The sequence below is a fragment of the Thermobia domestica genome, chromosome 18 (assembly GCF_964235325.1).
Source record: "Thermobia domestica chromosome 18, izTheDome1.hap1.1, whole genome shotgun sequence".
Lineage (NCBI taxonomy): Eukaryota > Metazoa > Arthropoda > Insecta > Zygentoma > Lepismatidae > Thermobia > Thermobia domestica.
In genome coordinates this window covers 66,281,461-66,295,915 of record NC_137471.1, presented here as the reverse complement: position 1 = coordinate 66,295,915, position 14,455 = coordinate 66,281,461, and the positions used below count along the sequence as shown (strand labels likewise).

At 38.1% G+C, this 14,455-nt stretch overlaps 1 protein-coding gene and 1 long non-coding RNA gene across 10 annotated transcripts in view; one reads left to right on the top strand and one right to left on the bottom strand.

The window, feature by feature from the left end:
• The window catches only part of zfh2 (Zn finger homeodomain 2), a 617,436-nt gene that overhangs the window by 492,941 nt on the left and 110,040 nt on the right, over positions 1–14,455 (top strand). For all 9 annotated transcript variants that reach the window (XM_081745104.1, XM_081745105.1, XM_081745107.1 and 6 more), the window contains one exon: positions 1,781–8,827. In XM_081745104.1, coding sequence (XP_081601230.1) covers positions 1,781–8,827 — 7,047 coding nt within the window. The remainder of the gene's footprint in view (positions 1–1,780; positions 8,828–14,455) is intronic.
• Positions 1–14,455, bottom strand: part of LOC145674870 (uncharacterized) — a 141,321-nt gene that overhangs the window by 55,327 nt on the left and 71,539 nt on the right. The window lies entirely within an intron of this gene.

Here is a 14,455-nt window from a genome sequence, read left to right as displayed (position 1 = left end):
AATCAAGCAAAGAAGATTCCTCCTAAATAATGTAATAATACGCTGATAATTATGTTAACTTACTTTCGGTATACGTAGTTTTGTTATAGAATTGTAATTACTACGTATATTTCCTTCGCATAAAGCACTATTAATCGAGAAAATATTAAACTATCGTTGTACAAAGAAAGAGATAAGTATCATTATGAGATTACTGTTTAGCTGCTTAGCATTGCATTTTCGTATTATACGATCAGAGTTAATATTTTTACATAGTCACGTGCAGGATCAGAATTTACTGAGTCCTATCTGAAATATTTAGAAATAATAGGACATTATTTTGTAAAGTTTGGAAATAAGTTGCCTTAGATCTGTAAACTAGAGACGAGATTTTCTAAGTGTAATTCGTAGTTTATTATTATTCGTTGGCTTGGAGTTTAACGTCCTTTTTACCGTCAAGGCTGTATAAGACGAAGCCGCATGAGCTTGCACCGGGAATCGAGCCTGAATCTCCCTAGTCGGAGGCGTTTACCTTAATCTATAACAACAAGGAGCTCTATTATTATTATTATTAGCAGCAGCACTGCTAGTACTAGTAGTAGTAGGATGATGCTAATGTGATTTAATATACTGACTTATTCGGCAGGTTAATTTTGCTAGGGGCCGCAGTGGCTCAGTGGTAGAGCGTTCACCCCCGGTGCTTGGGGTCCCAGGTTCGATCCCAGCTCGCGCCGTGTGGACTGTGTGGTGAACAAACACCGTGCTCGTGGGTTTTCTCGGGGTTCTCCCGTTTCCTTCCACTCTCTTCATTCCACCATTTCACTCATTTCTCATAATCACCGTCTCCTTTAGCTTAACCGGCATAACCGTGGGACGTAAAACTCAGATTTCATTTCATTTTTTTAATTTTGCTAACTCTCCCTTGCGTCTATACGATTTTTTCCACATTTGAAGAAAAATAATATTAAAAAATATATAAGCATTTTTTTTCATAGTTTACCTATATATTCAAGCTGTTACGGGATACAGTGGTTACGGATTTTTAGGTAATAGACATTGTTCGGTAATTTCGGCACACCTTCAAAATGTGTCACATTTTAATTCAAATTGTCATTCATATGTCTAAAATACTTGAAATCATTATAATTTCTGTATTTCGATATTTCATATGACTTCGTATTTACTAGACCAATATAATCTCTGAATTTTGATTACTAGACCACTACTCTGAACTTGGATGTTCCATATAACTTTGTAATTACTAGACCACTATAATCTCTGAATTTTGATATTTCGTATGACTTGGTAATTACTAGACTTCTATAAACTCTGAACTTCGATATTCCATATAACTTTATAATTACTATACCCCATAATCTATGAATTTGTATAATCTATAGTGCTCTTGTAAATTAGATATAAATTTCGCTGTGTATACCTATTGCTAATATTGACTTGAGTTCTTAGTTGTATAGCGTAAAGTTTTGGTGGTACCTGCCGGGCATAGAAGTAAAGTTACTGTATAATGGACTTTCATTGTATTACGTCAGAGTTCATTTTTTTTTTTCATTTATTGAATTAGTGTATAGTTTCATATTATTCTACGTTATTACCCTTTTTTAAAAAATGAATAGTTAAGAAATTCTAACTTGGCCATATTAGTATTTTATTGCTTAAGTATAAGTTTTGACAATATGCAGGTCGAAAATCGAGTTTATTTGCTTAAAAGAAAATGTCTTCTAACAAGCATGTTAATGTGTTAAAGATTTAGTAAAATTGCATTTTTCTATTTTACTTTCAGAGCGTAAGGAGCGTAAAGACATCAAAGTGGAACCAAGAGAAAAAGACAGCATGTTGAAATTTGCCCTAGAACAAGAACAACAGCAGCAGCAGCAGCGGCAACAACAACAACAGCAACAAGATGTGTGTTATAGGGAAAATGAAGAAGCTACAAACTTAAGTAACGACCAGACTGTGCATATGTGTCCCTACTGCAACTACACCAGCGGTTCGGAGATGAGAATTCAAGCTCATGTCCTGGCACAGCATTCACAGGAACCGAAAGAATTTCTGTGTCCGCTTTGCCAAGATAGCTTCCGTGATAAACCTCAGTTGGAGCGTCATGTAATGCAAATTCACAGTGTTAACGCTGAAGGCCTGCAGAGGCTTCTAGTTTTGGTTGATCAGTCACATTGGTTGAATGCAGTGTCGCGTCCTCAGCAACAACAACAACAACAACATCAGCAACAGCAGCAACATCTAAATCAGCAACAGCAGTCGCATTTAACGTCAACTTCTCAACAGCAGCAGCAGCAGCAACAACAACAGTCTGTAGGGCATTACCATCATCATCACAATCAGCATAGTCCTTCTAGTTGTAGTAGCAGTGGAGGTTTAAGCAGCACAAAAGAGAGCGAGCCAAAGATGCCTAATCAACATCATCAACAGCAGCAGGTTGATCTTAATTCGACTGAGGAAAAAGAGGATGGAGATCTGGAAGATCACTTAGACATGGATGAGTTTCGTTGCCAAACTTGTTTTAAGAGTTGTAAGAACATCGACGAATTGTGTTTACATCAAAATGAATTAGGACATTTAGAGATCAAACAGACTCCGGGTGGACCAGGATATTTGTGTTGGAAGAAAGGTTGTAATCAGTATTTCCAATCTGCTCATAGTTTGCAGATGCATTTCCGAGAAATTCATGCCAAAGGTCATCAAATGGCAGTTTCAGAAAAACACGTTTATAAGTATCGTTGCAATCAGTGTAGTTTGGCATTTAAGACATTGGAAAAACTTCAGCTTCATTCGCAATACCATCTCATAAGAGACGCTACCAAATGTGTTTTCTGTGGAAGGAGTTTTCGCTCTGTTCTTGCGCTACATAAACATGTGGAAACCTCGCATTCGGAACTTCCTGAAGATGAACTGGGACAGTATAAACAAAGCTTAATGAACAACCCTTTGTTACTCGCAGGTCTTAGTGGCCAGGTACTAGATCCATCCACTAACGATCTTCTCAGGAAAGAAAGCTTAAAAGACGAAGATTTCGATGACGATATGAAAGACATGGAGAGAAAAGACCCAGATGACTGTATGCTTCATACGGAAGGGGGAACCGAAGGGGATGGTGAGAATAGCAATGACTCGACATACAAAGAACAACAATTTTTAGAAGATTATTTGAATAGCCAAGCCATTGCAGAGGATAGCTATAATGATCCAAACAGAAAGTACAAATGTCATCGATGCAAAGTTGCATTTACACGGCAGAGTTACTTAACCAGTCATAACAAGACTCTGCTACATCGAAAGGGCGAAAAACTTAGTTATCCTATGGAGAAGTATTTGGATCCAAATCGCCCTTATAAATGTGATGTATGCAAAGAATCTTTCACCCAGAAAAACATTCTTCTGGTTCATTATAACTCTGTTAGTCACCTGCACAAGCTAAAACGCGCAATGCAGGAACAACAACAGCAAGCCCAACAGCAGCATCACCAACAGAATAACGGCGTTTCTGCTGTCTCTCCCCACTCTTTGTCTACTAGTCTTACTCCAAAAATGGAAGATGATGATAAGAAACCTTACAAATGTAATATCTGTAAAGTTGCTTATAGTCAAGGATCCACTTTGGATATCCATATGAGGTCAGTGTTGCATCAGACAAGAGCTTCAAAATTGCAAGACTTGGCTATGACTGGTCAAATTGATCTTAGTAAGCCATTAATAGAACAACCAGAGCCACAAAAAGTACAAGACCAACACAAAAAGATGATGCAGGATATTCTTGGATCTCCAAAGCAACAGCAGCAGCAGCAACAACAACAACAGCAGCAGTCACCAACCTCTTCGGCCGCCACGCAAGTGTCGCCAATAGCTCAAAGTTTGAGCAGTAATATAGTTCCTCAATCAACAACCCCTTCAGTTCCTACTTTAGTTAATGTAAGTACAACTACTACTTCGCAACCAAGTTCATCGTCATCATCATCATCGTCGTCGTCGTCGATATCTCAGGCGACATCAACTAACAATTCAACCGCTCAACAGCCTGTGATAATACCACCGCCGATTTCGTCTCAGCATATGTACACATGTCAGCGATGTAGCGCTCTTTTCGTCAGCCAGGAGCAACTGGCGCAACACCAACAGCTTTATTGTATGTTTCAAAGCCCTCTAAATCTCTTTCCACCCTTGCCAGCACCAGGCGCCTCAGGAGTCAACCAATCTCGGAGTTCAACACCGCCTTCCACTCAACAACAACAAACTCAAACGCCAAATATCCCAACGAAGCCTCCATCACCTGCTCCAACGCCGCATTTAGATGACTCATTCTCAAAATTTTGCATTCCTGCAAAGAAATCTTCGCAAATTTACAAACATCTTCTGGAAAGTTACGGATTTGAACTTGTGATGCAGTTTAACGAATATCATCAAAAGTCTCAAAGAAAAGAGGAAGAGATTAAGCCTGAAAAGCCAGCAGAATCTTCAGCAACGTTAACAGATCTGAACGAAGATGAACCTGAGATAATTGAAGATGAAAGCAAGAAAGATCTACCTGAAATGGCAAAGTCCATGTGTCAACACTGTAAGAAAGAATTTTCAAGTATTTGGGTTTTGAAAGCACATTGTGAAGAGATTCATCGAGATCTTGTACCACTAGAGTTCCTAGAAAAATATGCCCAAGAGTTCAAGTCTGAATACGACAAAAAGAATGCTACACCACCAATAGTAAGTCCCATGACTCCAACTGTAAATGCAAATAATTCGCACAACAGTCACCAACTTTTAACTACTTCAAGTTCCAATACCAGCGGCAATAGCGGTAGTAGTGGGACATCAACTACCAATGATGTTGTCTCTCCAGAAAAGGAAATTGAGGACAAAGAAACGACGAAACAATCTCAGGCACCTGACGTTACAACATCAACAGCACCAAGCACTCCAACCGCATCATCAACGCCAGCATCTAGTACAGATTCAATACCAGCTACCTTGTCAGGAAATGTACCAGGTGGTGTATCAAACCTGTCTATGTCTTTGGCACAGCAGATGAACGAAATGCAAGCAGCACTAAATGTTATGGCTGCATCCCAACTCCAGCAACTGCAGTTTAATCCAATGATGATGGGTATGGCAAGCTTAGGAATGGGACTTCCTCTGGGCCTGAATATGCCAGCATTGGCAGCAATGAATTTGCAGCCACCTCTAGTTCCTATGATGATGCCGCCTCCATTTGATCCTATAGGTGCGTTAGCGCAAGCTCAGAATCCTTTATTTACGCCTGCTATTGATCCTTCTTTGCTGGCCAAACAGCAGCAATTACTTCAACAGCAACAAGCCGTAACTGCTGCGCAGCAAAAGAGAGCTCGAACACGAATAACCGATGAACAACTAAAGATATTGAGAGCTCATTTTGACATCAACAACTCTCCTTCTGAGGATCAGATCAATGAAATGGCTCAGCAGAGTGGGTTACCACCTAAAGTTATTAAGCATTGGTTTCGTAATACCTTATTTAAGGAGAGACAAAGAAATAAAGATTCACCGTATAATTTTAATAATCCACCATCGACTACATTGAATTTAGAAGAGTATGAGAAGACGGGGGAAGCCAAAGTAATGCCTCTGAGCTCAGACGATCCTAAAGAATTTTCTTGTCGACAAGCCAATAAACAACCAAAAACAGATGTAGTGGTAAAAACTGAAAACGAAACTCAGTCTGTTGAAAATTCGGAAAAATTTAATAACACTTTGGACATTGAGATCAAAAAAGAAAACGACAAAAATGAAGGTACTACTGAGGAGAAGAATATACAGGCACATTCATCGAATCAACAACAACAGCAGCAGCAGCAACATCACCATCATCATCATCACCATCATAACTCAAGTGAATCTTCACGACCTGTCGTCAGTAGTAGTACGTCAACTCTAGGATCCAGTCCAGTGAGTTCAAGTAACATTGTTGTAACTTCAGTTCCTTCTGTACGTAGTTCCTCCCCTGGCAGCCTTACATTAACTTCAATCATTGCCTCGCAACTTGGTTCCGAATCTATATCGTCACATTCCAACATGCTACCGCCAAAATTAACGCCTAACTTCGCATCTCCAAATCAAGTTCCTACTTCGAGTATACTACCTCTTTCATCTTCCACCATTACTAGTGTCAGTCCAGCTAGAACTGACTGTTTCTCTCTCAATTCACCACAAGCTGCGTTGACTGGTGGCAGCAGTGGCAATGGCAATAACAATAGTAGTAGTTGCAGTAGCAATTCTTCCGGTGGATCATCGGGGAAGCGTGCAAACCGTACAAGGTTCACAGATTATCAGATCAAAGTGTTGCAAGAATTCTTTGAGAACAATGCGTATCCTAAAGATGACGATCTCGAATATCTGTCAAAACTGCTCAATCTAAGTCCTCGTGTAATCGTTGTCTGGTTTCAGAATGCACGGCAGAAAGCAAGGAAAGTATATGAAAACCAACCACCAGTAGAATCAAATGATGATGGATCGGGAAGGTTTCAGCGCACTCCAGGTCTCAATTATCAATGCAAGAAATGCCTTCTTGTATTCCAAAGATATTATGAGCTTATTCGACACCAAAAAACGCATTGCTTTAAAGAAGAGGATGCTAAAAGATCTGCGCAAGCCCAAGCTGCAGCTGCACAAATTGCTGCCGTGTTGTCTTCTGAAGATTCCAACTCCAGCACAATGGCAGAGTCCAATCCTACTACAGCTGTTTCAACAACAGTTGCGTCAGTTGTAAATAATGTTTCTACTGCGAGTAATCCAGCTCTTTTTTCTCCATCGCCAAATCCAACCGAAAACAAATCTGCGTCCTCACCAGAAGGTACTTTCCAGTGTGATAAATGCAACTTAGTCTTTCCTCGATTCGATCTCTGGCGAGAACATCAAATCGTTCACATCATGAATCCCAATCTATTTCCAACGTATCCACCTGACAGTCCATTTGGGATTTTGCAGCAACACGCTCAAATGCAACAGCAACAATTAAGTGCAGCAGCGGCAGTTACACCTGGTCTATCGTGTTCGGAAGTTACCAACTCAGGAACAAGCACACCCCTCAGTGCTGGCGCTCCAACACCTAAGCGAAAGTTCGACGAATATGATGACGATCGTGATGACCAACCAAAGGATAAACGTCTTCGAACTACCATCTTGCCAGAGCAACTGGATTACCTGTATCAAAAATATCAGATAGAGAGCAATCCTAGCAGGAAGATGTTGGAAAATATAGCACGAGAGGTGGGTCTGAAGAAACGAGTAGTTCAAGTCTGGTTTCAGAATACAAGGGCTCGCGAAAGAAAAGGCCAGTTTAGGGCTCATGCTCAGGTAATAAACAAGCGCTGTCCATTCTGCCCAGCGTTGTTCAAGGTAAAATCCGCTTTAGAGTCGCATCTTGCGACGAAACATGCTGACCAATGTTCACGAGGAGAGATCAATATTGATGCTCTCCCAGACGAGGAACTCAGTATGGATTCCTCGATTCAGATGGGTGATAGTTCTAAAGTTCCTACTTCTTTTGGTACAACTGCTACAATTGGTGCTCCTAATATGATGCCTCCTTTATTCCCTCCTTTCAGTACGCACTCAGATGTAGAAAATTCGTTAAAGAAATATTATGAAGAGTCTATGAAGCGATACATAAACGAGCTCCAATCTCATGCCCAAAATGGAAAAGATACTCAGGGTCCTACTGACCTCAGCATGAAAATCAAGCATGAGGTGACAGAAGGAAGTGATGCGCCTTTAGATCTGAGCAAACCAGTCGATCTGAGCAGACCAATGAAAGTATCCACAGACCATGAGCGGTCGTTGCTCGATGGTCCTCTTACAGATCTCAGCGAACGAAGCGTGGAAGAAACCGGCGGAGGATCTGGACGAAGTGCAGGAGATGATGCAAGATCTGATAGTATGTCCGAAACGACTGAGAATATGGATGGCGATGAAGCATCCCATGAAAGCAATCCCACCTCACCAGCTTCAAGTACGCAGAGCCAAAGACATCTAACAAGTGGTGGGAAAAGATTTCGAACACAGATGAGCAGTTTACAAGTTAAAGTAATGAAGTCGTTATTCGGAGACTATAAAACACCAACTATGGCTGAATGTGAAATGTTGGGGCGTGAGATCGGACTTCCAAAACGCGTTGTTCAAGTTTGGTTCCAAAATGCAAGAGCAAAAGAGAAAAAGAACAAATTGGCTGTGCAGAAAGCTTTCGGACAGGAGCCCGAGCCCCCACGTCCACCGGAAGAATGCAAACTCTGCAACTTTAAATACTCGCATAAATATTCCATTCAGGATCATATCTTTACGAAGAAGCATATCGATAACGTGAAGGCGCACATAGAAAATGGTAAAAACGAGGGAGATGGTTCCTTCACAGTTCCTCCGGTACCAGGGTCCAGCGGCACGGATGTTTCAACGGGGTTGCCTAATGTGTCACAACAGCAGCAGCAGCAACCATCGCCTCAACAGCAGTTGCAGCAACAATCTGCAGCTCAGCAGCAGCAACAACAACAAGCTGCAGCTCAACAGCAACAACAACTTGCTCAACTTCAGATGTTGCAAATGGCAGCCTCAGGTCTTGGGTTACACAATTCCCTTTCGGCACCTGGACTTGCCGCAGCGGCAGCAGCAGCTTCAATCAAGGTTGAACCAAAGGATTCCAAACCTCTGATGAGTAACGCGGCCACGACGCCAGTACTACCCGGTGCTGACGACATGGCTCTTCTACATCAGCTGTATGGTCTGGGCCTCGCTGGTTTTCCTGGTGGGATGCAAGGCAACCTCTTTCTACATCCAGCAATGATCTCAGCCGCCGGTAAGTAGACGATCATTTTTCATACTTATTTTCAGTATTGTTTTCTGAAAATGCAAACACTGAGACAATCTTATTGTTGGACATATTTGTTTAGATAGATGTGTCAAACGCTCAAATTTGAGATCTTATCTTTTGATTCATCGCCATGAGATACATTTTACTTCGCGGGAAGCAGCTGGAAACTTAAGTAATTTGTCTGTGGTGTAATGATGATGACTTTCACATGTCTTGTTTGAATATATTTCGTCCAGAATGGTGTACATCATCAGAAACTAAAAAGGATGTGCAAAACATTCTACTATTTAACTATTCTAATTATTTAACCGTTCTACTTAATACTATATTAGCTAAGATTTTCAGATACGTTTTTTCTTTCATATAAAGCTTTAACTGACAATTTTAGCAAGAGAAAGACTTTTTTTTTGTAATGTAACGAGACGTTGAAGAAAATGTAGCAAGCAAAAAGACATAAAATGATAGTGTCTTTCGAGAATCTTCCAGTCGCTTAATCATTAGATGATGATGTGAAATTAGACACTTTTTTGTCCATACATTTTTGTATTTTTTGTTGTTATTTCTTTTGTTTTTGTTTTTCAATTCACATTTTAACACGAGCTGAATTTGTTGCAAAATTATTTTTCTGGTCCGTCTATTCAGAACAATATAGAAAGCAAGCGTAACAAATTTTCTGTATTCTTTACCAAATACTGCCAACAATAAGATTTCCTTTAAAAAAACCACGATGCAATCACGTTGAAGTACAGTTAGTTGTGGATTCGACTTATTATTTTTCTTCATTATTGTTCCTTTCACTATACATGTAATTATTTAATGATTTTGAGATGAAGTGCCACTATAGTATGTGTACCTTAGTACAAAAATAATTTTCTGAAAAGGGGAGGTGGGGAGTTAAATCAAATCACAGCTGAGCTGGAACTAAATGAATAAATTTACCGTATCATCTAAGTGATAAATATAGTTTGTTTCTCAAATGGTGAGAAAGTAGATTTTTTAACTCTAGTACAAGGGGGTTTGAATCTCACATTTCAGAAACTTGTGAGGAAGATGTGTACCTATGGTGTAGGTCATCATGTAAATTTTCGATCGTAAAGACACCAGCGTAGTATACATGGAAATACTTAAGATTTTTCCAAGAGTAAAACCCTTACATAAAAAAACTTCTAATATTAAGATGATCACAAATAAGATTTTTTTTATTTCGTCAGATATAGTCGTTAGATAGGTGTGGAAGATAAAGTCATATTCCATTGTGTAGATTGAGAAATATATTCGTATTATCCTTCACGTTTTTTTGCTTCTCATTCTTGTCGCTATCTATGTCTGGTGTCACTACAGAAATACAATTTTGAGTATTAGGTGCTACCTTTTTAATATTGACAGATTTTCAGGCAAGCTTTGACTTCTATTGCATTTTACAAATGATTTTCATGTTCGGTCGGTATGCATTTCAGTAATTTAGTTCCAAATATAAAGTGCGTATAAAATTTGAAAATGTTATGTCTGGAGATGGATACGGGAACTTTGTATTGCAATATATACTTCGATATGTACTTTTTCGGGATTTCCTGATACTTGGTTCGATCTTATAATTTAACTAGTAGTAATGTATTTGCTTTCAAGAATGTAGAAAATACATGACCCATTATGTTGCTCAGTGTAGTATATTTTTTTTATTTTATTTTATTTATTTATTTATTTTTTTATTGAAACATGGTGCAGTAGACAGTGTACGCGCTATATCCGACACACTATCTGCGTTTCTTTATTCCTTGCACCTGTATTTCGGAAGCTGTGAATTAAACTCTTTAAAAAAAAAAAATAATTAACATATTACTATAAACCCTTAGCTCCGTATTTAGATGACTACAGATCTCAAAATGTAAGCGGCATTCAGCGCGGGAAATCCGGGTTCGATTCCCGGTGGGAGCTCAAGTAGTTCGGATCCCATGTTAACCTCTAGGTTCAGGTGTCATACCGTCAGTGTTGAAAAGGATGTTAAAGTCTTAATAATGCAATGGAATTTAAGAGGTAAGCGGACTCAGGTTAAATTCGATTTGTGTTTATTTTTCCAATCGTCACAATATTAGGTTCCATATAACAAGCCAGAGCCCACCTGGAAAAAAAAAGAAATGAGTATGACAACTTTTCTGATTCCAAGTGTTTTATAATAATAATAATAATAATAATAATAATAATAATAATAATAAACTTCCATTTAGCCAAAATAGCGGATTTCGATTTTTATTGATCTCGCTCTCGGCTAAATGAGTAGTGGTACCGACTTCTATGTGGTAGACCCAGCTTCGATTGCTGATGGGATAATATATGGTTTGAATGCCCGTAGGTTCACGACTCAATATATAACCTTGACGCTGAAAAAGGACACTAGATTGCAAAAACAGAAACTAATCAATCAATTCGATTCTCCTTAAGAGAACACAAATTTCAGTGTTGATTTCAGCATCATGAGACAATGGATGAATCAAGCATGAAGTACTTCCGGCATCGTTTGTTTTCCAAATGTACTACATATGCGACTTAACAGTGGTTATGTTCTATGTTAACCAATGTCAATATCATAATGAAAGATAGAATCTTGCGTTTTGTCAGTTTTCAAGACGAAATACTTTAGAGATTGAATTAACCGAAGAAAAGCAATAATGAAACACACTGTATGAAAGTATATGTGGACTATGTACCGGCCTATATGTATGATATTCGTATGTGTGAATCTGATATCTTTATGCTTTAGCTATATCATCATTTAAAGTTCCATTTTGAGTGTTTTTAACCTATTTAACGTTTGCTCTGACAGTTAATAAGGAAGCATTACACTTCTCTTTTTTCTTATTTCTTTCTTTAAGTACATTTCCTCCATGAAGATAGAAAATAGTGGCTGGTATGAGGAATTTAGGGAAGAAAAAAAAAAACTTTTACATAAAATGCATATCTTCTATGTTTTAGACAGAGTCTTCCTGATAACGTAGTATTCAATATAGTAGTTGAAGTGTAGATAATCCTGAAAATTGAAAGAAGTAACAAAAGAATTTCAATATACGAGAATAATAAAAGAAAAAGTATTTCGTGTATGAAAATAGTTGTAGGTCGAAGGAAGGTCCGTTTTTTTTTAACAAGGAGTTCGTAATTTCACACTCTTGACCAATACTTTGTCCTGTTTTGCTGGTTTATTTTCATCTACTATACAACTTCATCACTCCTTTTCTTTGACATGCTGAGATTTTTTTTAATTTTTATTTTTCGTTCAAAATATCCTTTGTTCATTTTCTTATGTTTTGGATCTGTCCCTCATTTTCTATTTTACTTTTTATTTTCCACGTCTTTATGTGTTCCCAGCTACTGTAATAGCCTAAGGCATTCTTCCACTTAATTACGTATTTGTCGTTGGTTGCGCTGCCCAGTAGAAAGAATAAGCGATTTTAACTGTTGCCAGCAATCTTACAAAGAAAAATAGCATCAGGCTTGGGCGGGAGTGTGAGGGGGGGACGCAAGAAGAAAAGCAGGAGTTTATGAATAGATGTAGCCTTTGGAAAGGGACTGTATTGTATTGTTGCTGGCTACTCAAGTTGCTTGATAACACCACCAGCAGACCAGAGCCACCGTTTGACAGCAATGGTCTTCTTATCCAAGAAGTTGATGAAACGATTTGCGCTTAGTTCTGTGACGTGCTGTTCTCAGCCATTTTTTTTTTCTTTCTTATTCGCAAAAGCATTGCTGTTATTGTTTCTTCTATCTGTTAGTAATCACCGTTAATTTTTTTTTTTCTTTTAATGTGGCTTGTCTTTTTTTCAACTTCTTCACTCCCACACAACAGAGCACATACCTTTGAGCTCAATTTTTGTGTTTAGAAATAAGAAAAGTCTTTTTTTAACATAGACAGATCGTGATTCAAAGAGCTACGTGTAATCTTTCACATACTTTACAAAACAACAAAACATCCGTAAAAGGATAAGGTGCAAGGAAAGTTGTGGGGAAGAGGTAGTCGATTAAACTTAATAAAAATAATAATACAGAAAAAAGTACTAAGCAAATGACCGAACGTTGACCTACGAACGACGTGCATGGTAATGTGTACATTGATGACTTTTTCTTTTTATTAAAGAGAGAAAAGTTGATTCTTTACTCTCAATCATCAGTCACTGCTTCTTTTTTTTTTTTTTTTTTTTTTTTTAAAAAGTTAATTTTTAAGAAGAAAACAACTGTTGTGATGAAATACCTTTCCATCATATATACCGTACTTTTTTTTTTTTCAAAGGAAATGTTTTTATCTCAGACTTGTAAAATTTTTGCTTTCGAGCCTTTTCATGGTGATCTTCAGTTAGGGAAATGCAAGGTTTAGGTATTCGATAGCTCACATCTTCTTCACATACCTGGAGAAGCCTGGCTGGCACTTCTTTCATTTTTTAAAACAAATCAGAATCAAATTTTAAACTAAAATATTTTTTCAGTTGTTCCTGCACTTCCTGAAATAACATTCCATACTGCAACTTTTAGTAAGTTCACTTCTACATCAGTTTAGGTGATCGATGAGTCCAACCTGTTTTAGTGTTATTAAAATTTGACCAATTTCGTACTCTAATTACGATCAATGACGAATTTATTTTTAATATTCGTTATTCTAATATAAAACAAAATGGCAATCTGAATAAATATTTGGATAATCTTAGTACCACTAACTAGTTTATTTTTATACACTTAACTTCGACCACTAGTGGTCCGGACGACGTCTTGAATTTGGATTCAAATACTTAGGTGAATTCTGTCGTAGCTGCTGGCTACAATCGGTATCTGCCTTTGTTCCGAGGCGATTCACGATGGAAACACCATAATTTAGCTTATGTGTCGTCATCATATTCCAAAACTCTTTACGTTAAGAGGTATCGAACTCCGGTCCTGAAAGAAAGAACGGCTATGAGAACCAGTGCTCGGCTGGTATTAGTTCTCTGTGGGATCCAGTACAGTGAGCTTTAGTTTAGTTTTATGTACAAGATTAAGACATTTAAATTCGTTTTCTGATAATAAATGGCAGCGAAAGGGTTCTCGTTTTCATTTGCTTATAAAAGTATTTAAAGTAACATAATGTATAGATTAATTAAATTCTTTAACCATGAAAATGATTCATTTACACGTAGTAGACAGGTGCTTTTGGTTTCTGGCTCGTGTCAATTGTATAAAGCATTATCTTCCTTTTTTTTTTAATATATATGTATGCATATGTTGGCTTGATGGTACAAAGAACCTGCAAACTTGTTCTCTACTCCTCCTTGCTTCGTTGTTTCATTATATATATGAGCGTAACCCTACCATGTATGCATATATGTAAGGGATTCGCTATGAATGTATAATCAGATGGCACATGCAAATGAATGACACGTGGCTGTGTGTATAGGGTTGAGACCCGTGTCGGCCCTTGTACCTCTTCAGTGTGCATGTGTAAATACCCTCGTGTACAAGACAAACCTTCTTACCTTAGGTAAACAAATCGAGAAATCCGTCACCATTTCATCCTTTTTTTTTCCTGTATTTTTTATAATGCATATATGCTATTCTCTACCGCAGAAGTCAAAGTTATTCATATGCAGAAACCAT